This window comes from Barbus barbus (assembly GCF_936440315.1).
Source record: "Barbus barbus genome assembly, chromosome: 31".
Classification (NCBI taxonomy): domain Eukaryota; kingdom Metazoa; phylum Chordata; class Actinopteri; order Cypriniformes; family Cyprinidae; genus Barbus; species Barbus barbus.
The window spans coordinates 23,152,613-23,179,161 of NC_136759.1; the positions used below are offsets into that span (position 1 = coordinate 23,152,613).

The window sequence follows — 26,549 nt, forward strand, 5'->3', positions numbered from 1 at the left end:
TTACATCGTTAGAAGAATGACATCTACGCTAATATTAGTCTGTTTCTTTCTTTTTCTGAGGTCACCGTAGCCACCCAGATTCAGACTGTATCCAGATCAGACGGTCACTGCAGCCACCCGGATCCATTCCGTATCAAGATCAGATGGTGGATCAGCTCCTAGAGATGACCTCTACAGCCCTGAACGTCAGCGGAGATCAGGACAACTAGATGAGCCCCAGAGACAGACCCCCAGTGAAGACCCTGTCTCCTAGACGGCCATCGGGACAAGACCACAGGAAGCAGATGAGTCCTTTGCACAATCTGACTCTGCTTTAGCCTAGATTTAAACTACTATTTTGTCTGGCTAGAGGAGAATGACACTATTTCGACACATTATTTCCCCGTCTAAATACTGTAAAGCTGATATAAAGCCACCCGGCTTTATATCAAGCTGATGTTAAGCTGCTATGATACTATTTGCATTGTTAAAAGCGCTATACAAATAATAGTGACTTGACTTGCAGCATCCACCTGGATGATGTGAAGGCAGCCAAATTGCACTAGAACGCCCACAACACACCAGCTTATTGGTGGAGAGGAGACAGAGTGATGAAGCCAATCAGCAGATATGGTTATGATTAGGAGGCCATGATGATGGACATGAGGATGGAATGGGCGATTTTGGTCAGAATGCTAGGATTACACCCCAACTCTTTTTCGTAGGACATCCTGGGACATTTAATGACCACAGAGAGTCAGGAACTCCTGAGCCAACCACTAGATGGCACCAAAGCTCTAGTCAAAACCACAACCCATAGTCACACTTCAAACTCCTGAAATAAACATATTACTAGTCTTTCGCCCAACATAACACTTTTTGGAAAGAGAACTGTAAAAAGGATTGTAGAACACTAAAACAAGGAAAGATGGCTCGAGGCAACATTATTAGAACAAGAACATCTATAAAGTATGACATCGGAACAATAGCAGTCATGACAACCGCTGTCCTCAGAGAGCAACTCACTGCTTATTCAGCCCTCTTTCATTTCTTCACTTTCCACTCACCACCAACCAGCAATCAGACCATGCATTTATTTTGTGGAGCTGCTTGTAATTAGACACTGTCTCTTAGTTAATGTTAAAGTAATACTAATGAAGCATAATAAAAATTAAAAAAAAAATCGAGCTTCCCTATTTTCTGCCTTGTTTGTGGAAAGCTACAGAGCAGATAAAGGTGGAAGAAAAAATATATTTCAATGCAATTTAATGCAAAATCTCAGTTTGTGAGTGAACCTCAAAATTTGTAGGGAAACGCAAAACTTTGCAAAACTTCTGCAAAACATTACAAGTCTTTTGACTGAATGTGAAAGTTTTACGAATAACACTGATAACTTTTGATACTTTTTTAATTGCACCCATTTAAACTCCTCGAATCCACTAAATTGTGTGTGTGTGTGCATTCCCGGTGCAAGTGTGACAAAAGTAAAGAAATCTTGGACTGTAATGATCAACACAGGATTTTCAGATTTTTTTTGAAAATTAGTTTCGGGTCAAAATGACCCGAGAGACGCACAAATGATACAAGCGCTTCCTGTGTCTATTTGCCTCTTTAAGATGAATCTCTTGATGTAGTCACCAAATGTAAGTCACTTTGGATAAAAGCATCTGCTAAATGAATAAATGTAATTGTAACACACACTCAGTTACACAGTCTGCAAAATCAGTTTTGTTTCAATTCATATTGCATTTGAATGGTCAAATACACACACAATTGTCATGTTAAATAAGCCTTTTGTATCTGAAAAACTATATGTAATTTTTTATATTTGTTCTATTGTATTTGTCCTATTACTTGTAATTTTACTTTGTTTTTATTTTTAATAAAACAAAACTATATTGTGATATTTCACAAACACAATATATGCTTCAAAGAATGCTTCTCATTGTTTCACATGCTCAGCAGATAGAGTCAGAAAATGCAAAGAAAAATGTAAAAAGTTAATATGCAAAGAATCTGATGACAAGGACAACTGCTAAAATCTGACAAAAACCTCGCCAATAGACATCAAGCATTTTATTCCCAAGACACCTGCAACTATAGTAGCGCAAACGTTTTTGAACGTTTTCATATGCACGAAATGAGAAAAAAACTCTTTAGTCTGAGGGCATCTTCAATCATTATCTCTGTACAATCTTCCCTCAGTAAATACATAATGTTACCTTAACTCTCCCCATGGCTATGTGCTTGTACCAATGTTTAATATGCTAAAAGGAAACACGTAAGCATGCAGGGAATGTGTTTAGTCGTGTGGGCTTGCTTTGGGATCATATTGCCTGTTTCCAGTGTCAATAAAGTATATGACATTTACTTTAGGCCAGTGGAAATATATCTGACCTAAAATATTTGAACAATGAGAACATATGAAAGATGCATTAAATGGCTGTAATGCCCTTCTACACAAGGTTTACCTCTGCAGGCTGGGTGCTTGTCTGAGTGATGTCATAAAAGTCAGAGAAGATGTAAATTACAACCCAAAGACAAAGAGACTAGATTGCTGAAAAAGAAAACTGGAATTGTAGGCATCCATAAGGAACAGTTCAGCTAAAGATGAAACTTCTGTCGTAGTGTTATTTACATACTATTGCAATATTTATTAATATTTTAAATTAGCTTCTATTATTATAGCTTTCATTGCTGTTTGTTGACTTGAACCAACAAGGCTAAAAATTTTGGACTTATTTACACAGCCCTACACAAGAAAACATATGTACCGTGGCCACAACTTAATAATTTGTTCCATCGTTTTGTAAATTAGTTTATTCATGGTCACAAATAAAGAATTCATTACAATAAAAATCCTGGCTATGTTGTACTAACATTTTCCCTTTTTTCATAAATCAAATGGATGGAACAAATTAGTACAACGTGGCCACAGGGAAACAAATTAATAAGTCACTGGAATTTATGAGTTCCCCATCAGTCGGTCACTCCGAGTCACGCTGGTGACTGACGAATTGGGATCTCGCTTAGAGAGACCAATCCCCTACGAGAGTATCTAAACAAACTAATGCATATTGGCATGCGATTATTGCATCCAGCTGCCACTAATCACAGCGTGAGTATAAGTAGGCAGCGGGTGCAGCGCATATTCAGCTTTTCGCTTCGGACCCGAGCGTGTGTCGTTCTGCTCCTGACCTTCCTACGAAAGATCTGCAAGACAGTGCGCTCTTCGAGGCATTCTTGTGCTGGTGACACGGCGCTTCAGCGGCGGTGGTTCCTTCCTGTCGAGTGGATTGCACACATCGGATTGCACTACCCTCTGATTGTGTTGCAAAGCGGCCATCTCCCCTGTGCGCTTCAGCACACTAAAAGAGTGATTTTCTCTGAAAGAGCATTCACGTTTCTGGATGCGGTCGTTACCTGGCGCCGGGTGATGGTCACGATCGTTGCCTCTCGTGTCTGTGCACTAATCACGCTGAGGCGGCTTTCGTGGACGAGTCATGCTCCCACTGTGGGAAAATGACCGTCGCAGAGTTGCGGACCAGACTCCGTTTCCTGCAAAGGGGCGGAGTGCCCGTGCCTCTGCCTAGATCTAGGGATCAGGGAACGAGGGTTACATATGTAACCGAGACGTTACTTATGGTCCTAAAATCTGATTGGTTGAGAGGTCTTTCCAGCCTTGCGGTATTCTACCAGTATCGCCACAAGAACCATTTCGCCATTTGTATCACTCTGTTTGCAGCATTTCTCACAGTGAGCATTATGGTGGAGGAACAAATCCAATATAATTTTACCTGTTTTTGTTGTGTCACGGAATATCATTTTCTATATCTATAGTCTTTGACACAGCGCTGTTTTGTTTATGAATGAATCTTTGCTTTTGAACAAATCTAGTGAGTCCTATTCATAAAGAGTGTCACATGCTTCGTTCCTAAATGAATCATCCGTTTGAACAGTGGCTGTATCCGAAATCGCCCCCTATACCCTCAAATAGTGCACTATTTGAGGGGACGGCCATTTTAAGTGGTGTTCGAAACTTTAGTGGATGTGCTCGAGTGCACTCATTCAATCCCACAATGCACCGCAAAAACGAGTGTACAACCGTGGTACACTCAACGGCTAGAGAATCCCCAGAATGCACTGCGAGAGTTGCGCGCCAAGTCAATTCCCGCGTCTCACCAGAAGATGGCGCCCGCAGCTGAATCATCCATTCATTGATTTTAGAAGCGCTGGTCCACGGCGTAATACAGTGGAATACAACAAAGGTACAACATTAATTGTAAATTGACTATTAGGGTTTATACATAATTTCAGAGTTCAAGATAAATCCTTCAATCTTACTATTGGAGCTGCCCGTTTCAAATGATTATTTAACAGGAAGCAAACTATGCAAAAGCGGCAGTTCTTCGTTTCTATACTCGAAGAACTTCGTTTTCTCACTCGTTTTCATTCACTCCTTCAAGTGAACTATATGAGTGGACTAATGTAGGGAATAGTGAATGAGGGTATAGGGGGCGATTTCGGATACAGCCAGTGTCTTGCTGCCACCTACTGGCGGTTTCAGTTTCAATTTTAAAGTATAAACTGAGTCATTTAAATAAAAAAAAACTCAAATTAACTGTAACTTGAAAAGAAATATTCTGTGATGAAGTAATCCATATGAAACCAATACGATGTTCAGTCTTTCCCGTCTAACTCATCATCTCTAATGCAATCCCGCCCCCTCGCGGCATGCACCGTTCATATGTAAATAACCATGTGCGTGTAAACGCCAAACATAAACAAAGAGCGAGGAGTGGCTACTGTTCGTTTCTGGAAAAAGACACGCTGAGTAAAGGCTGGATTTCACCTCAAAAGAAGAACAATATTTCATCCAGAAGAGAAGATCGATCTGATGAGTAAGCAATGTTTCTTTTTTGCATTAGTTAACTGTTATTGTGACAAACTTGAACACATTACTAGTTGGGTTGTTCCCAAACTACAACACGATGAATGCTACACATCTAAGAATGTTTAGACCATGTTTATTATTAATAATCTTTTCACAAATATATTTTAATAGCGTGCTAAACGATAACAATTAGTTCTCAGATATAAAATATCCTTTTTTATAGTACAAAGTACATCATTTTATAGTACAAAGCATGCGTGAGTCTATGACTGAGAATCATATCTTCTATACTATAAAATCATACATGATGTTCAGGATGGCTATATGACTACAAAATCATAGTTGGGTTTTCCCCAAACTATAATTCCATGCTTTTTTAAATTAATCAATTGATGCGCATTAGATGATGAATTGAATAGTCACCTCTTGTAGGTTATGATTTAGTCATCAGAAAATAATTAATGAAGAATTATGAGAGTTATTACATATACATTTCTAACATGTAAATTATTGAAGCCAAATACTTACATTTCTCCAAGCTGTTTAGTTGTAGTACAGTATTCATAGGCTTAAACATGAAGCAAACATTGGCCCCACTTTTAACTCTCTCTTTATATATTACCCTTATTGTAGATGGATGCATGGAGTAAGAAGTGCAACCAATACAAGGGAAGGCAGTTTTTGTCAGAGCCCTTGTTATTCTTAATTTTGACATTAAATTTCATTTAAAAAAAATTAACTAAAATGTATCACTTAGCCTAGGTGGAGCCTAGTTAAAACTCTTCCTACGCTAAGTGATACATTTTAGCTTAAAACCTGTGCAATTAACTAAAAGGTGACAACTTTGGGGCACTGATTATGTCTTACCTACAATACTTGCAGACCTTAATTATCAAATGTGTTGTTTGTTTTTTATTTTTTTATTTTAGAAACGGCATCAAATCTTATTAGCTCAAAAACCTGAGGGTTTGATTGGCCATGATGGATCTAGAACTAATTCTTTAAGACTAAACTACATTTATTTCACTGGAGTGCAACTGTGGAAAATATGACTGATAAATACGCAGACAGTTTTGTGAACTTATGGCTCAGATGAGCATGGGTGACTTCATCAGACACCAAACTGTGATAAAGGAGTGTTTTGTGTCAATCATCCTCTGAATCCTCCTCATGAGCTATTAATGAGAACTGCTGGTCCCAAAAGATCACTGCATAACCACAGGATGTCACAGGAGAAGAAAAATCAAAGTGAGCTGAAAATAGGGTGAAACCATCCCACATGTCAAGAAATGTACTGTAACTATAAAAAAAGCACAAAGTCACAGATGAAAACCTAAGAGCAGTCTGTAAAGCTCAGGACATATAATTGTTTCAGTACTCATAGTCATGAGCCTGAACATTTTCTGCTCAACTATTCTCTACAGCACCATGGTAAAATAAATTGTCTTACTGTGGTCAATCTTTAGAAATCAAGAAGAACAGGATTAAACCGTTTAGTCAAATTTAAAAAAAAAAATAATAATAATAATAATTAACTGCAATACATTTAATGGTGTAAAATATTAATGACAAACATTACACTGTGACAATTTACCTCCATAGTTAGTAGAATGTCTAAAGTGGACTATCAAAATAAAGTGTTAACCAATAAATCATCAAAACAATAAATGAAAAATAAAACAATAATAAAATCAAACAACAAATAAATCAACAAAGCGATAAATAAAACAAACAATTAAAATGATAAATCAAATCAATCATCTGAGCCTGGTGACTGAAAGCAAAGCCACTCTCACGGATACTGAGCTCAAAGTTGATAAATAGTTTCACCACTATACAATACATTTATTTAATAATGTTTGTAAGCTTTATGATGCACCACACAATAACCTTGTTACCACAGAGAAAAACGGCTGATAAATGATGTTATGAATTACTGATGTCTGATCTGTTAACGCTGAGACTCGTTCCTCAGGCCAACGCCTCCTCCAATCAAACCTACTAATTATCAAGCACAACATACTACAGAAAATGAGAGGTGAAGACATTAATCAATGCCTCAACCCAGAATAACATCTGCAGAAGCCCACAACACAATGCAGCAGGCTTGCCTACTTATTGACTTTCATTTATTTGCTGTGTATGAAAGACAGAGAACATTTGTGTGGCTTGGTAATAAGGTCCCAGCTTAATTAGCACAATCAGATAACGGGCCCTTCTGGATATCAGAATTTTCACTGCAAGTCTCCACTTACAGCAATATCACTACCAAAGAAAGGGACATCAAATTAAAAACCACAGTTTATCAAAGGACTTAAAATGATCCCTTTAGAAACCAGGACAACAAAACAAGATTTAGATAAAACTAGTGAACTAATTGGCTTAAATTAAGGACTAATAGTTGGCTAGAAAAATCTTTAGTTGGGGGCATTACATATGATGCATCACTGCAATCGCTGCAGACTTTAGACAGGTGACAGGCTACAGCCTTCAGAATTGTCACTTCCTGCCTCTTACTGAGAATGTCTCTCAACACCAACCAAAGCTTAAATGATACGAGGAAGTGACAATGAGAGGGAGTGATGAAGGTTGTGGAAAAACAATTCTGCCAGGTGTTGGTCTGTTTGCTTGTCCTTAAATTGGAGCTTTCATTGCTGTCGCAAACGATTAGGTATTTGTAGTTATTTTAAATGAAACAGTCAAACTATGACACTCACTTTTCCACTGACATCAAAGTACTTCCAACATCTTTGGTAAAAAAAAGAAAAAGAAAACATCATGTTATGGCACAGTAAGGTTTAAGAAGCCAAAAATTGGGGACTTGTGCTGGATGACATTAAACATAATATGCAGCAAAGCACCGCAGCATAAAGAATCAAAACTTCTTTACTTTATCATTTCTCTCACAAACTTCAGTCTCTACATCAATTACTTATTTTAGTTAGAAGAGCTATAAAAGCTAATAAATTACTGCATGTTGTAATACTCAGCTGTTTTTGCAGGTACTTTTGCAACACATTTTTCTCTTTTAATATCAGATCCAGAAAGGTCAGGGTGATCTCCAGATTTAAAAAACTGCACACCAGCAGGTGTGTATTAATATTTGAGATCCTACTTTCTGTCCTCTATGAAAGCATGACAAGCCATGTCCTGACCTTTCCCTTGCACAGCTGTCCCTCTGGGGACAGACACGGTCAGGCAAGGTTAAAGAGCAGCCGGAAAAGCAGGCACAATCCCATCTGTCTGATGAAAATGTCACTAAGACAGGCAATGTCCCAACAGAACAGTAGGACAACATAAGGAGGAGGGACACTCTATATTTATAGAGCACCGAATGTGACCCCATAGGGACAGTGCATTAAAACATATATTTTTTAGATGTAAAGTAAGTTCATCCTACACTTTTTAGCATTTTAGTCCACCTAATGTTATTCAATCACAGCCACAATTTAGTGTTATTATTTAGTTTTAGTTTTATTATTCTCTTGCTGACCCTGAGAATTGGGCAGTTTTTCGCTGCTGTACTACTCACATGCTGGAAATATAGTTTGTGCTGACACATCCTTCAAAATTAAAAAGGTTTCTGGCCATTTATACAAAACACATTTTTGAGAGACACAGGGCAGTGGAATGAAAATACAAAGGTCTAGAGACATTTTTTTAAGTTTAACTAGATTTTAAGATATCAGTGTCATGTGAGAGGTGCTGCAAAACACACAAGTAGTGGTCAACCAATATTGATTTTTTGATAGTCGATATAAAGCTGATATATGATATCACACTATTTAATTTAAAAAAGGTAAAAAACACATGCTGTTCTGTACAGTGTTTATTTGTGTCCTATTGTATTAAGCTATAAAAACTGCACTGTGTAAAGGAACATAACTGGAAATCTGGAAATCATTAAAAGAACACACTTGACATCTGTGATGTGTCAGAGATTTTAGATATACAAAGATGGTGCACTCATATCACATAGGAATGGGATAACACACAACACTTCCGCCTTCTAAATAAAAGAACCATTCGCTGTCCGCTTGTTAAGTCTAACGTCACGCGTCACCGCTTCCACGTCCAAACGCTCTATCAGATACCATGAGAAAACAACAAAAGGTGCTAATATACACTCACAATGAGATATAATACTACCAAAAAACTTAATCCTAACCTTTAAATCCATACTGAAATCCCAGATAGCCAGACAACGAAAATATGAATATAAATAAATAAATATAAAAATTATTTATGTTTGGGACGCTGGAGCATGGAGACTGTAGTGTACACCGTAAGTTTGAAAACATTTAGCTTAAATGTTTAATATGAATAAACAGTGCTCATAAACGGCTGCTGAGGTAGTATTCTCAAGTGAAGCGAGTTGAGGCTTGGACCCGGAAACAGCGCTTCTAACGTCACCACTTAACAAGCGGATTGGTAAAGTCATCATGTCGCTGCAGCTGCCATTATAAGCTCTGGTTGCTATAGAAACATTGAATAGTCTAACATGAAAAATAGTATGAAATTTTATTAGTACGCCTGGTGAAAAGCTTTGGAGATTTCGATTTTTTTCCTATTCGAAGACATAGAAGCTGTACTTAGATGACTGAAATAGCTTCCCGAAAGAAGTTGCAAAGATGTGAAAATGACTTGCCTTAAGAGTGATGACTTGTCTTAAAGGGATTTTGTCTGTATTCGGAAGCACACCATTGTTTTTAACTGCCTAACTCTTAATGTAGATAACAACTGTAAAAAAAAAAAAAAAAAGAAGTGTAACATTCTCTTGTGGTAGGCTGATGCGATATAACTAGTATGCTATCAGAGCTGTGCAATCACTTTCTCTATGCAAGTGCATATTGTTAAGGCATATGGGTTGTTTACAAGTTTTTACACAACCCTGCGTGTTGCCACATCTGACTTAGATTAGACTGCATTATTCTCAATGGCCAGTCAGCAATTTTGATAAAATTATAGTAACTTGGTTGAACTTGACAATAAACATCAATATTTCAAACTGCGCATTTAGCCTTACAAAATAGCCTACCGTATGCATAATCTTCCATTTTAAATGTGCAACATTATGTGAGCAAGGCAACAGGCAGCATTGCCAGTGTCACCACAGTCATGAAATAAACGAGGATCTGCTCAAGTTACTGTCGTCGGAGTAATCGGAATACACTTTTTTAAAAAGTTATTTTTAATGTTATTAGTCCAGGTGATGTGTGAAAAAAAGTGTTGACTTTTTCATAAAAGCATGAAATTTGGTGCACTTGTATAGTTTGCAGCCCTAAACATTTTCAGAAATGGAGCCATCACAAAAACCCCTCGTGGTTGCCATGGCGACCATTTTACGTTCCGCCATAACCAAATGAAAGACCTACGTGAGATAATATTCAAACCAGTGGAGTGCAGATCCGGTGATGGCAGACAGGATAATCTGATAATTCACAGTATCAAAAGTGGCAGATGAATCCAGCAGAATAAGAACTGATGATTTGGAATCAGCTTTCACTATCTGCAGGGCTACAATGACCGACAGCAAAGCAGTCTCAGTTGAATGGTCACTGCTGAAACCAGTTTGGTTAAAGTTCAGGTGTGTCTATAAAGGTGTGAACCAAATGGTCCAATTCCATTAGAATAACAAAGGAACAGCATTCCTCAGGAACGTATTGTAGATTGCAGGATCTCCAGCGGGAAGGTCCTAACAGTATTGTTTCTAGCCCTTTTGTCTTCAGGTATACAGTTATATCCCACAGTCAGAACTTTGGGAGAAGCTAGGATTCATACAAGGGTTAAGATTGTTTGAAGGAAGACATGCTAACATCGCTATTGAAGAACTGCTACACTGCATCTTCAAAAAAAAAACCTTCTCCCCAAACAATTTTGGCCACACATACTTAATTATTTATATTTGAGAAATCTATTACATTGGTGAGCCACCCAAAAGACTGCTCAGCAAAAATACAGTAAAGATGATGATACACAGGGCACATTTTTAGGTTAGAATGGGGTAGTATACGTGTTATGTTCATTGTTGAGAGAGAACAAGAATGTATTGGAAACATACTACCGCCTACCTTACTCTACCTGAGAGGTAAGAAAAAATACACTTACTTGAGATTATATTTTTTTCAGAGATATAATATAATATTATTATATCTCTGAAATAAATTATTATATTCTTGAAAACAATCTTTTATTGTACTATTGAATAAAACATTATTTAGCTGGTGTGTGGTGGGCGTTCTGGCGCAATATGGCTGCTGTCGCATCATCCAGGTGGATGCTGCACAGTTGAGATTGAGATTCCCCCTTCCATGTAAAGCACTTTGAGTACTCAGAAAAGCACTAAATGTAACGAATTAATAATTAATTAATTAAAACATCATTTTATTGTACTATTGAATAACATATTAGTTAATTATCAAAGAAAGAAAAAAGCCATAATATGGACTTGTAAATGCTGTGATACTGTGATGCTCAGATACTGTTATTTCCTTCTTAAATTGCTGATTTCACCATTAACTCTTCACCTGAAAAGTTTATGTGTTATCACCTTTTCTGTGTTATCATATTTGGTTCAGGAGATATGACACAAAATACATAATTTGGTTATGGCGGAAAGTAAAATGGGCGCCATGGCAACCACAAGGTGTTTTTGCGATGGCTCCATTTCTGAAAATGTTTAGGGCCGCAAACTATAGAAGTGTACCAAATTTCATGCTTTTATGAAAAAGTGAACATATCACCTCAAATTTTGCACATATCACCTGGACTATATTGTTTTTATTGTTGTGGCATGTTTATTATGATTAATCTCCAATCACTGCACTCAAACCCAGAGGACATGATTCGTTTAAGATAATTAAATTAGCTACTTTCAAATAAATAATGGGAAATATTGCATTTCTTTGGTTTAAAAAAAGGTGGCCAGACTCTATAGAATTATCACATATACATGCAGTAGGTTTGTGCACTCCCCTCTAAATCATGAAATAAAACCTAGCAAAATAAATATAAATATAATGAAATTAAAAGCCTAGTTATTCAAATGTGTAAGTGATTGCTTGTGAATGTGAAAATATTTGTGAATTTTGTTAATCACTTTATACTTTGTATCTTTTTTGTTTCATTTGTATTTCTGTTACACAGTAAAGTTAAAGAGAAGTGCATTAAGTACACACAAATGAAATTATGGAGCTTCATTTCTATAAGCTATCTGTCAGTGCTTTGTTCAGAACATAAATATCAGGGCAGAAAACATGCATGTTTGAAATTAAATTTATATTTATGTAATATTTACTAAATGAGAACAAATAATTTAAAAATGAATACTTCAAAAAAATGTAACTCTATAAAAAAAATCCTATTGTAATCCTATTGTAGTATTTTTCACAAAAAAATAAAATAATAAATAAAGACAAGGTAGTGCTAGTCTCACATACAGCACATGGTGAATATGACATGAATATATATAATGGTTATAGAGTATCAAGGGTTTAATGTTTGTCGATCATGCATATCTAGTAACAGCACAAACCTCCTGTTTCCATCCAATTTGCATAGACAGACGGACCATCTCTCTCTCTCTCACACACACACGTTTTTAGGCAGGCTACAATTGCACACTTCAGGAGATCCCACAGCTGGAATCAACAAAGTTTGAAAGGTTTATTAGATAGTCAAAGAATTGTTTAAATGATATAAATCTGTATTTGATGATTGCTGATGGTAGATGAAAATAATTTAAATGTTTGCCTTTCTATTATTAATAATAATAGAAAAGCAAATGCTATAATATTTTTTTTATTAGACAGAACTGTTCAACAGAGACAGTATACTAATGAAGGAGAATGTGAGCTTTGTGTGCGCAGACATTTCTGTTCACAGAGCTGTCGAAAAAAAGTTCTGCAACTGACACAATCACACCTGAACCAGCTAACAGTTTTAATATATATTTACTATATAGATCCTTCAAGGCAGGTGTAGTGGGAGAAGTTGGAGCTAAAACTCTACGGGACATTGGCCCTCCAAGAGCAGAACTGGACAACCCCTGATCTAAAGGACCAAGCTGAATGTGAAATAGGTGTTACTATGCACATTTCAGCAATAATTAATACATGATGATTGTAGCATCATAAACAAGCAAATTTTTGAAGAGAAAGTTTTGGCATTCATTAGACCAAACTCTTATTTCAGTAAAAAGAGAAAGGGAATATTGGTTTTTCATGGCATGTTCCCATGACATGAATGAATTTGAAACCTCAGGGAGTTGCACAAAACTAATGCTAAGCATTTTCATTGGCCAGGACAAATATTTCCTGACAGCGCTCCATTACATTACATTACAGAAAAATGACCTCATTATAGTTTCATCAATGTCTCTCTCTCTCTCTCCTCCCACCTGTCTGCCTTTGTGTGTCACTCTGTGGATTTAGTCAAACTGTTCTGCTGGATGAGTACACGGTTTATGGCAATAGAGCGTAAAAATGCCAACTGTCCATCACAGCTGTCAGCATCTGTTCTGGTGCCAAAATCAGGGGCTGTTCCACAAGGTCATAGATACAGTGGACTCTTGGTTCTCAAACAAAAGAACTAATTCCTCTTCCAATCTCAGACTAGTTTAATCACTCAAATCTCTGAACTTAATCAAAAGCTGTTGTTCGGAGTCACCACAATGTTTCCTACCTCATTGAAGTCTGCACCTCTGTTCCAAAACCTAATCAGAAAACCTAGTTGAAAACCTACCGAGACATCATAGATGCATGCCTGTCATTTGTTCCAAAAGTTATTTTGCCTTCTAACATCTCTCTGTAAGCCAGTTTCTAAGGCTGCAACACTGTATCTCTCATAAGAATGCCCACAATATAAGGTTTTAAAGACATTAAAATAGAAACCTTTTTATTTTAAATGTAAATAATACTTCACAACTGGTTTTGTGAGCATTTAAAAAATGCATGGTTGCACTTTGGGTCTGGGCTAAATGCCGAGCTCGTACCCTCTCCCCTGTCGAGGGGAGTACCCCGGGCTCGGGAATGATTACCGAGCTCGGAGCCCTCCCCCTGGACAGCACGCCAAATACGCATAAACTTGCTCCGCTATTATTATGTGTAAGTGTGAACTCGTGAAATCATGATAAAATTCCCCACGGTTAGTATTACCGTTTCATATGTTAATTATCATTAAAACTGTATTCGATTACCACGATTTGAACAACTCACGATAAATAAATACTGTCCAGCATAAAGCACAGTTTTAAGTTTAACAGTCTCACGTGCAGACTGCAGCAGAGTAGTTTTGTTTTGAGTGAAAATAGGGCGGAAAAGTTACGAGGTTTTAAAAGCGTGCTAAGGGAATTATACAAATTAATATATGAATTAACTAATTATATGAATGTACCTCTGAAGGTTCTGACTGTCTTCAGAAATGATTCGATGGCATTTTGTTTTCATCTTCGCTCCATGTAATACCTAAAGGAAGTGTTTTTAATCGCAATACTGCTTTAAGGGATGCAATTCAGCTTTTCCATTTAAAGCGCCACCTGCTGTCAGTGAGTGAATTTACAGACTTATATTTACATTCAGCCTGTGTGCAGCAGTTTCTGTCTGGCCAAAAACAGACCGAATTTGCATGCCCTGCTGTAAATTTTGACCGGTTGATGAAAAACAAGCTTATGTGGATTCTACACATTTAAATTGAGATAAGCTATATAGAATTATTTATGGAGCAGATAAAATACATAGCCTATAATCATTTATTAATCAATTATCATTTTGACTTAACCCTTTTCTTTATTTACAGTCTGAAATGTGAGGTTTACCTTTATATGAAACTTTTTCAAAGCTATGTTTGAACATTTACATTAGATATTTGAACATGCTATTAAACTGGTGTCAGTCAAGTTGTCATTTAAAATCCGAAAATCATTGGTAATGTTATTGTTTTAGTGATTATGCAAACAAAAAGTCATTTTAGAATCAGAATCCATTTATTTGCGGTTTGTTGATTTTTAAATATAAAACTTGTTGAAGTAATTTATGTGTCGATACTTTTTGAACATATCCACATTTTATCAATACTGTGATAATACTGATAACCGTGATAACTTTGGTCACTATAATCGTGATAAGAAATTTTGATACCATTACATCCCTAATTTGGACACAGGCACAAATTTTATTATTTTAGCTGCTGACCAAAACATATTCAAATTACAGTTATATAATGAATATGGACATAAAGTGCACAGTCCAAGCTTTAATTTGATGGTATTCTCATCACAACTGGAGGAAAGGTTAAGGAATTACAGCTCTTTAATTTGTACCTCTCCCCTTTTTCAAGGGACCATAAGTAATTGGACAGTTGACTCAAAAGTCATTTCATGGACAGATGTGGTCTATTCCTTCATTATTTCTACATCAACCAAGCAGGTAAATGTTCTGGAGTTGATTCTAAGTATGTCATTTGCATTTGGAAGCTGCTGCTCTGAACCCACATCATGTGGTCAAAGGATCTCTCCATGCAGGTGAAACAGACAATTGTTAGGGTTCAAAATCAAAACAAATCCATCAGAGAGATAGCAGGAACATTAGAAGTGGCCAAATCAACATTTTGGTACATTCTGAGAAAACAAGAACACACTAGTGAGCTACAGCAACATAAAAAGGCCTGGATGTGTACATATACACACACACACATTTAAATAATGTTTACTTATTTCTCAGCTTTTCAAACACATGCTACACTACACTCCACTGTCAATCCCGCAATTCCCCGCATCTCCCACAGAGATTAAACTGAAAACACCCACTCAGCTCCAAACCAGTGGACACATAAATGCTGCCTAGAAGGCAGCTGCCCATAGAAAGCAGACAGCGAGGCAGCTCACTGGGTTTTGGAACAGAGCTATTTGTCTCTCTTTACATCTCATTGGTTCACCCCATGGCACATGACAGCCCAGCAGTGTCAATGCCCTATCAGCCCTCTTTTCAATCACTTCCACCCAAATGACTTTCACTGGCAGCCTCTCAATGGCCATAAACAAGCACATTGCACCAGTGAGGTCCATAAACCTGATCTGTGGGTGGCAGAAAGTACAAGATACGCTGAAGCTAGAGCCTCGATTTATCATTCTGTGCCTTTACTTTGTCTCTCTGACTAAAGCCAAATTTCCAGATAGGAATTGGTTCAACCAATCAAGTCAACAAAAAAACTAGTCGCATATACCAGAATCCTCTTCTCGCAGTGTCATTATTAACTTTTGTGCATCACATTGTCTCATTATCAGCAGCTAGCTTGTAATCAGTCGCATTCACAACAAGCAGCAAAACAGATAAGAGAATATTAATTGGAAATGCAATACTGCAGGGATAACATGGGTCCAGCAGAAGATGTTGAATGATTCATTGACCTCATCAAAAGATGCTCATTGGTAAATGTGCACAATTTCTCTGATGTATAAATGAAAATGAGATACAATGTCATCTGCTCTGAAAGGCTGACCTGCTGACAGTGCTATGAAACAGAACAATGTCTATTTCTGCTGTACTGCTAAAAATAATCAAACATTGTGATGCTTACCAGAAATATGACACTGTGACATTCTGGAAGATGTGCTGGATAGTCATTAATTGCAAAGACAGAAGCTCTTAAATTAAATTACAGAAATGTTCTTCTCATCTAGGCACAAACATCAGAATAAAGTAGAATCTTACTGCGGTCAGTAACACACACTATATACACAAATATAAATATATATATATATATATATATATACACACACAGTACACAAACACATACTGCCGTTCAACAATTTGGGGTCAGTATGATTTTTTTTTCAGGTTTTTGAATGTTTTTATTTTATAAAAAGAAAACTTGTGAAATGTTACCATTTAAAATAACAGTTTTCTATTTTAATTAAAAATGTAATTTATTAATGTGATGGCAAAGCAGCAATTCTTCAATGTTACATGATCCTTCAGAAATCATTCTAATAAGCTGATTTGGTACTATAAGGGCCCGAAGCCTAGGGCACAGGACCCTCTAGTTTTCCTAAGGATTTTTATTAGGGCCAAAGCCCTAGAGGGCACAGCACCCCCTTTAATGCACTAAAAGAACTTGGTCCATATATCATACATACTTACACATACACGTACAAAACTGCACTAAGTCTGATCGCAAACAGAGAAGCAAAATCAGGTTAAAGTTTTAGAATAGAAATTTCCGCCTACCAGGGATACAGGTTTTGAGCCATTGTAGATTCTCAGTGTGACAAACTCCACTGATTTGATATAGAAATCTGTTGTAAAATTGTAAATGTAAAATTGTTCTGTCACTTTTGATCAATATAATGCATCCTTGATACATATTAAATTTATATAGTATTTAAAAAAAGTGACCCCAAATTTTTGAACTGTAATATATATGTACATTTGTGTATTCAATAGCAATTCAAAATATCAGTCTGTGCATGCTGTATGGTGTTTACTTGCTTTGCGCAATTCAATATTGTAGGCATTTCCAGCTTTGCTCATTAAAAGTTAACAGATATTTCACAATTTTGAATGATTATAAATGTTTAAACATTTAACTTAATAATTTATTTTAAAAACTAATAACAATTTTGTGTATATTTCATTTGCTGTACATTTAGCTTTGCATATATCAGGGCTCCAGACAAAAAAATCGAGTAAGGAGCCATTGGCTCCTATAAAAGAAAAACTTAGGCGCCAAATTATTTTTTTAGGTGCCACAGAATAAAAGTGGTTTATTTTATTATTATCATTTTATTTTTCCCCCCTATTTTAACATTTCAATCATTTTGTCATGTGTTTATGTCTTATCTTTTCTAGGCTTTATCAGCATTTTAATCCATCTTGTAGATGATCAGGTCGACCGGGGGACTAAGGTTCACTTAAAGTGTGAATTAAATGTCTTTTACAACTTGAAATATACAGTCACAAAGAATTGTTCGTTACACAGAATCTGTACCAGTATCATGGACCATAAGCATCACTTGGCAACTGAGTGCAGTGCATCCTATAAATGTTGTCACGTCTTTCACACATTCAGTCTGTTTTTCTTCATTAGTAAAATGCAATTTTATAGGAGGAGTTGAATCATGTACAACAGAATAAGTAAAAATATTAATATGCAACAGCGCATGAATATAGCAAAACGCTCCTCTTTATAGTTATTTTTCTAGCTGACTGATGAGTTTATGGACACTGAGTGGTTATTCTGAGGTAAATGTATTACAATGCAATGTTTACAAGCTTTATACATTTCCTCAGTTTGAAACACTGAATGAGCTTTTACATAAAACAGTTGTAGCCTACTATAGGCTTTCTTATTGCCTACCTTTTGATCATGTTCATTTCATACTATAGTAGTAAATCGAAATATATAATGGGTTCACTTGCTGCTTTAACTGAGGTGCTAAAGAGATCGCGCCTGCGCATTAAGTGCGATACTCTCCGCTCGCGCGATCCGGACGCATACACGGACCGTGTGGACGCAGGGTACTGGTGTTTATATTACCCAAAGTGTGCGCTTGTGGTCCGCATTAAAGAGCACCCAAACCGCATCATTTGAATTTCGTAGCATTTTAAAGCTGATACTTTGTTTATTAAAAAGTAAGACAGCACAAAGCTTTTTGCGATTACTGGATGGCAAGTACGCTTCAAATAACAGGAAGTCCATGCATTAACAGAACACAGCATATAGACTAAGATCTCGATAAGAAGATCGACCGGACACGTGCAAATGCATCTGGTTGTTGAAACCACATATGGTAATTTTACTCCTCCCATAATATTAAAATAACAGAAGTGTGAGAGCGTTTTATAGGCTATATGGCATGTTATAGTCAGATATGACAGCGCAATGCAACAAGCATCACCGCGGATGAGTAGCGGAGTATTTCTTCAGCAAGCGACGCGCAAACTGAATGAACCTGAAAGTAAGTCGCAGAGGCTCAACACACAATCTTCTTCATTAAAAGTAGCGAGACTAGCCTATCTTTCCAGTGCTGATGCCGCGCGCTCTCTTGATATTGAAATTAGCTGATAATTAATAAAATTATCCATTGCTTTCATTGACGTGAACTCCGTTATATTTGCATATGAAGCGGGAATTGAAGAACGGATTTATATCCGTTTTGCGAAGACACATTTATGTGGCCAAGTGTAAATGGGGAAACGTTTTAACAAATCATATAGATATCCGATCAGAGAAAATGCATGAAGTGACCAGGTGTAAACAGGCCCTTTCAGGTCTCTCTCACTGCGTTCAGCAGACTGTGTGCGGCAGAGACGAGGACTGTTTGAAACTCTTTTCCAGTAAAACTTTGATGCGCATCGTCTTATGTAAGTTTAATACGTGAACATAACAAAAGATGTGAGCGCAAAACAATCGGGAAAAAAGTCCTTTCATGCAAATTATATATAGTCGCCAGTGGCGACCTCAGCAAAAACTTCACTCGCAAATTAATATTTTTGGTCGCAAATGCGACCATTTTAGTCGCAGTTTGGAGCCCTGTATATGTAACAGTTAGTTCATCGAATTTGATTGGCCAAGTGGTATTCCAGATGATATTTAGTGCAACAGCAATGGGACTTTTGATGTTGCTTAAATTCATGCCATAAGCGAATCCACTCTCCAGATTAGCAGATCAGCTCTGAAAACCTCATATCACTCAAACACCTTAGAGCATTATATCAGACTCACTTCTCTCCCTGAAGTTTGTTGGTTTTCACAATCAAATCCTGGGTTTGTTCTTTGGTTGCCTGTTGACACAAAAAAACATGGAAGCTGAGTTATGGAAAAAGAGCATGTTGGCCCTTCAACAATATAAATTTAAATATCTTTTTTAATCCTTTGAAATGCTTTTCAAGTTTTTAAATAGTCAATAATCTTAGGCTTCTAATAATTGGCAGTAAAAAAAAAAGATGATTTTCCAAAAGAGAAATATGCTATTTAGCTATCCACTAAATGAATGCAAACATGCATAATTACCTTCAACCTGTTGGTCATTTCTTCACAGCAGGAGCTCATGGCCTGAACATCTTCATGAACGCTCTCTAGTTCCTAAAGCAGAAAGACACACTCAAGTCGTATATTGCAGCAGAAGTTCACTACAGTGGTCGTATGCAAAGTTTATTGTGTAAACCACCTCAACAGCATAATCTTTACATTTATTCAGATGCTTTTCTCCAAAGCCACATATCAGCGTTATTTTATTAGCGTTGTATATAATACTATAATAGCTTTTGTTAATATTTTGAATTTGTACATTTTTATTTGAATTTTAGTTCAAGTCTTAATTAATTTTGCTGTGTTTTTGTAATTTTTACAAAAAAAATTGTTTGTTTCTCTCTCTTTAGCTTTCATTTATATTTACTGTCTATATGTCTATTTTCTATTCTGATATATTGTAAAATGTTATTTATTTCTTGATACATTTTTTTCTGGATTCTTTCATGAATTGGGTGTTCAGAAGAACAGCATTTATTTGAAATATATACATTTATTGTAACAATGTACTGTCACTTTTGATCAATTGAATGTGTCCTTAGTGAAATAAGCTATTAATTAAAAAAAATAAAACATCTTGCCAACCCAAAACAAATAGTGTTAGCTAGACTTATAAAATTAAATGCATAAATACACTTTGTAATTTGAATATAATGTACCTTGTAAGATGTAGACAAGTACTAAAATTACTAAAACTGAAATTAATATAAATGAAAGCTAAATTAAAAAACACAACACACAACAAAAATAATTAAGACTTTAACTAAAATTCAAACAAAAACTATAAAAATAAACTAATTCAAAATATAGTAGTAGTTTTTGATCATTAAAGAAAGTCTCACAGGCATGTTATGTAATGATAAAGGATGATTTTAATTATACATATATATATTGCTTTTTAATTATACATTTTTGAGCTGCTGTATAGAATTGTCACTGTGAATTTACCTCCTTCACTTCTTTAAATATTCGTACAAACTCTTCATTGATGGACAGGCTGCGCCTCTCTATGTCTCCACGGAGGTTCCTCCTGGTTCTCAGACTGTTCTCAGTGAAAAACACAGAGAGAGATTTCAACGCTTCCAGCATCTCCTAGAAAGAAACAAAAATAGAAAATAAGTGAAGCAACAAGATCTTCAATGCTGCTTGTTCATCAACAGAATGTTGCCTATGAACAACAGATGACAACTGCATTTGCTAAATTTATAATGCATGTTCTGATCTGAATCTCCTTCGCCAATAAATGTACTATAGAATTACAATGGTACAGTACAGCAATGGTATGGCAATTCTGTGACTGTTCGATATAGACTAATGTTCAAAAGCTAATAAGATTCTTTAAATGTTTTTGAAAGAAGTCTCTTAAGCTGCATTTGTTCAATCAAAGATACAGTAAAAACAGTAATATCATGAAACATTATCTCAATTTTAAAGAACTGCTTTCTATTTTATTATAGTTTAAATTTTAATTTATTCCTGTGATGGCCATTACTCTAGTCCTCAATGTCACATGACCCTTCAGAAATTATTCTAATATGCTGAACTGATGCTCAAGAAACATTTCTTATTACTATCGATGTTGAAAACTGCTTAATATTTTTGTGGAAAGCATGATATATATTTTTAAGATTCTTTGATTAATAGAAAGTTTGTAACAATGTAGTAATCTTTACTCTCACTTTTGATTATTTAACGTGACCTTGCTTAATAAAAGGATTAATTTCTTTCAAAAAAAGTTACATTATTACATTAAGGTTACATTATACAGCACCATGATTTATTTTTGGGAAAAAAAAACAAAAAACACATGACATTACCATTGTACCATGTCTAAACAAACATGATACTGTCATGCTTCTCCACATACTAAAAAACAAAACGAACTAAAAATATTTTTCAGACATCAAACATGGCAGTACCATAGTATTCTTTATTTTGGAGTACCGTATAAATATCTAGTACAAGAATTTCAGTTTGTTTTACAAGTATTATAAATGGGTTAGACAAAATATTTTCAACAACTGGGAAATATGCAATATTTCTTTATTATAGCATTTTACCACCCTTTGACTTTAATACAACTTCCAGCCTTCTTAGAATGGATTCATACAACTTTTGTTTGTTTTTTTTTCCTTCCAACTCTATCCACAGTGGTTTGATAACAGTCAAACCAGGTGATTGAGCTGGCCTGTGTAAATGTTGAAGTTCATCTTAGCGCTCCAACTGTCCAGGTTTTGTTATCATAACACCATCTTTTAGCAGTAGTGTCTGTGATAAAATATTTAGCGATTAGTGTGCTTTCTTGGATGTTGGATTTATGAAGTTCTATGTGGTTGGTTTTGGGGGGAAACAGGGTCTTCAATGTGATCACTGAGCTTTGCTGTCACTTTGAGCTTTGTGTTGTTTGGACACAATCCCTATCGTTTACTTTCCGTCCACTATTCTTCACTAATGAAGTCTCGCCAAGGTTTGAGTACATAATCTTCATAATCACATTCTTAAAACACCAAACAGTTGAGCTGGAAAGGTTACAGATGCTCAAGCTAAACGGGCTTCCATTATTTTCTTTTTGGGAAGTTTTCCTATTTCACCCATGGTTTTTACTAAGCACTCCTGAACACAACCTTTACTACACTGAAATACAACCTAAACAATATAGACAATGCGATATTAATAATAATAATAAAAAAAAAGTAATTGAAACATTTGTTTTTTCACTATAGCCTACACAAATTATATTCACCCCTACAATAATTATTGTTCATATTAATTTGTCAAACCCCTTAAGATTTGCCATGTTATAACATAACCATGTACAAATGTGCTTCGCTGTAAGGGTTTGACATGCAGAATACCAATATTATTTACCGTATAAATTAGAAACTCGGAAATTACATTTAATTTTTTTATTATTATTATTACCAGTGTTGGGGAAGCTACTCTGAAACTGTAGTTTGACAAGCTACAAGCTACTCGTAAGTTAAAGTAGTTAAACTACAGTCAAGCTATCCTTTTGGAAAAGTAGTTAGCTACACTACAAGTTACTATCAAAAAGTAGCTAGCTACATTGAAACTACTTTTGATTTTTTTGAACAACGTATATTATAAATAACTGAATAAGTGTCTGAGGAATGTTTTAAGTAAAATATTTAGTGTTTAAAACAATGCAATACAATTATGATTTCAAAGAGTATTGTTTTATTACACACAACACTCAAATATCTCAGACTGTTACAAAAAGTGTAACCTTTACTTGTCGTTTCTTTGAGAGACATGAACTTGGACAAATAAGGCCATGGGTAATTAACGTTAGTTGTTTCTCCATCCTCCAAATCTGCCGCCACGTCTTGCTCCATCATGGATAATATGGGTGTGTCAACCCACTTCTGTACGTCAGTGAACCGTTAGCCGCAAGATGCGTGATTAAACAACAGGTGGCGGTAATGGCAAAAAATGAGTTTGTAATCAAACAAGAAGAATATCCTTGCATCGCGCTGATTCGCGCAGGCTCGACAAAACGCAATGTAGCTTTTGCTCGCGCTACACCGCTACTTGCTGCAAAAAGTAGTTAGCTACTGGAAAAGCTACACTGTTTAAAAAGCAACTGAGCTAACGTTACTGCCAAGCTACTGAAAAATGTAGTTAAGTTAGTAGCGTCGCTACTTGTAGTTAACTACTCCCCAACACTGATTATTACTAATTATAACTTACGTGCAAACAATTTGTAGTGACAGGTGCACTGCGATCTAACAAGTTAGCAAATGCGAACAGACTGTCACAAACCTTGTCATTATCCAGCCTGGTCTCCAGGATCTTGTTGAGTTTTCTGGACAGAGGGTTGTTAGGCTGTGAGGACGCATTCCCGCTGCTGTTAGAGGTGTGAAGGTTTGAAGCATCAATTGACAGCTCTGCTTTAGTCTCTGCCATCATCAACATCCACGTCAACCTCCAGGAACCTGTTTTGAGTAACCAGAAAAACGTCCCACTGCAACAACGAGAGGTCGACACATTAGTTCCGCGCCTCGAGCTGGTGACATTTGCGCAGAAAACTAAAATCTCCAGAAACGTGTCACCATTGAAGGGATATGTTTCATTAGCCAATGTTATAAATAGACCAATAATGTTTTAAGTATTTTTATATACTTCAATAAAACATATATATATATATATGACAACGATATATTGATATAATATTATTGTAATAATTATTTTTATATAATTTCTATTGTTTATAGTTTTATTGTTTGGGAGTTTTGTGTTTTTAATTATAGATAATGTTATACTTAAAAAATATACTAATGAAATCCTCATCCTTAATCCTCATTTAGTTAAATACCGTATAAAGCGTAATGTGGATCAGGTTTTGCATGCATGCAGGGACCAAATAATTTGCATACAGATAGGGTAATAATGTCCCCATAAATATAAAACCTGAAATTACCTTCATTGTGGGAAGAAGCTAATGATTCTTATGAGGAAAAAATAATGTCTTAATGAAAAAGTAGAAATGCAAAAAAATAAGTATATGTAAGCAGTAAAAGTCAACACAAAGTCTCAAACGTCAAACAAAAAAAGGTAGATGTAAGCAGTAAAAGTCAAAAGAGGATCTCAAACGTAAATAAATAAATAAATAATAAAATAAGATGAAAATTAAAAATAAAATAAAAATTCCAATTTAACCACCTGAACTCTTAAGTTCACAAGCACAATAAAAACAGTGATCTTTTGAGGTGACACAACTTTCTGACTATTTAATTCCCCAACCAATGGCACCTATAACTGCTGTTGAAATGTAACAAATCACTTCAAACCAGTGCCTTGACATTAACTTCACCTTGCCAGAGGGAAAAGGGGAGTTACCTTGACAATGAATAATCACAACTACAGATATTGCGCCCAAGAGGGCAAAAACAATTGAATTTCAGCCTATTTCTCTTCAGAGGGATTAAATGGAGAAAGGAGGTGAGTCACAGGGTTACGCTCTCTGTGATGTTTCTGGATGTGATGCCTTTGTGAATTATTCACAGCTGTGGTCACTCCTCTAGCATGCACCACTTTGCACCAGCATCTCTTGAGCTTTACACACATGCTCCACCTCCTCCATCCTATCAGCCCTATCACAAATGCCCCATACGCTGCTTTTTAGTCAATGGCTTATTTTGAACTCATTAGTCAGGTCCTAATTTAGAGAATTTATTTCAGTTTCTATCATACGTGCTCAATGCCATAGTAAAGAGTTCCTAAGGAGAACAAAAAGTCATGTATGTATGCATGTGTATGTGTGTGTGTTCATTATTATTTTTATGCCTACATATAAAAAAATATAATATTAATAATATTATTATAAAATATAATATTATAAATATGTGTAAAATATTATTTGGAAACAAATGTAGTTTCTTATGTTTAATTACGTTACATTTATTGCTTTTTTCCCGTTATCTTATGTTTTTTATTATTATTTTTTTACCCACTTCTGTTAGTTGTATAGTTTGTTAGTTGAAATTATTTGTTATTTAGTTAGTTGGTTTAGTATATTTAGTTTGTTTAATCTTATTAAGTTCAATTTTAATAACTTAATTTATTACTTATTTGATTGTACTTTTTTTTACTTTTTCTTCTTCTCTTCTTTCTTTTCTTCTTCTATTCTTCAGGGGAAGTCGTGGACTAATGGTTAGAGAGTCGGACTCATAATCCAATGTTGCGGGTTCGAGTCTCGGGCTGGCAGGGATTGTACGTGGGGGGTTACTGCTGTGTGTGTTTACTGCTGTGTGTGTGCACGTTGGATGGGTTAAATGCAGAGCACGAATTCCGAGTATGGGTCACCATACTTGGCAGTATGTCACTTCACTTCTTCTTTTACTAAACTTTTCTATTGACCCCCTAGTACTCCCTTGTGGCCCCTGGTGGTCCATGAACAGGCTATTTATTAGGGGCCAAGCACCGAAGGTGCGTAGGCACCTATTGTAATCGTTTCTTCCACCGAAATTCAAAGGCAGCCCATGGAACTGATTGCGGAAAAGTTGTAAAATTTGGCATACTGATAGATGATACTGTCAATAGTAACCACGCCAAATTTGGAGTCTCTAACTCAAACTCTCTAGCGCCACCACTTGTCCAAAAATTCAATTTTGAAATAACTTTTGAACCGTAAGCCACAAAATGAAAATTCCCTTTTCCTATGAATCCTTGACTCAAGCCGAATCGAATCAAGTCCAAAATTCAAAAATCGTAAGGTTTCGTTTTTTCGCTATCTTCAATTCGTAAAACCTACTTTATTGGATTGGATTGGATTGGATTCAATTTATTGTCATTGCACATGTAGGTACAAGGCAACGAAATGCAATAGAGAAGAAGAAATACAGCATAACATGAGGAAAGAGAGGAGAAAAAAAAGTGTCCTCGCACTGCGTTCTTGGAAGAGAACGCAGCGCGAGAACAGACAAAAAACCTCAGCATAAAGCACAGTCAACACAGGAACATAACTTGCATAGTAATCCTAGTTCAGACGAAACAGCCATCCGGCCAGCCGCCATTACAGCGCAAACCCACGGACCCGTTAACGCCTGACAGGATGAAGCGACGAAGGCGTGGGATGGGGTTAGGGAGGTGTATGAGTGTGTGTATGTGTAAGTTCGTGTGAGTTCGT

At 36.0% G+C, this 26,549-nt stretch overlaps 1 protein-coding gene across 1 annotated transcript in view; it reads right to left on the bottom strand.

Moving 5' to 3' along the window:
* LOC306851138 (conserved oligomeric Golgi complex subunit 6-like) overlaps positions 1-23,878 on the bottom strand; it is a 49,037-nt gene extending 25,159 nt beyond the window's left edge. The window contains exons 1-4 of the mRNA XM_079387254.1: positions 23,684-23,878; positions 20,849-20,992; positions 19,883-19,954; positions 19,595-19,653 (exon numbers count right to left, since the gene is read on the bottom strand). Coding sequence (XP_079243380.1) covers positions 19,595-19,653; positions 19,883-19,954; positions 20,849-20,992; positions 23,684-23,836 — 428 coding nt within the window. The 5' untranslated portion in view covers positions 23,837-23,878. The remainder of the gene's footprint in view (positions 1-19,594; positions 19,654-19,882; positions 19,955-20,848; positions 20,993-23,683) is intronic.
* Between the last annotated feature and the right edge of the window lie 2,671 nt (positions 23,879-26,549).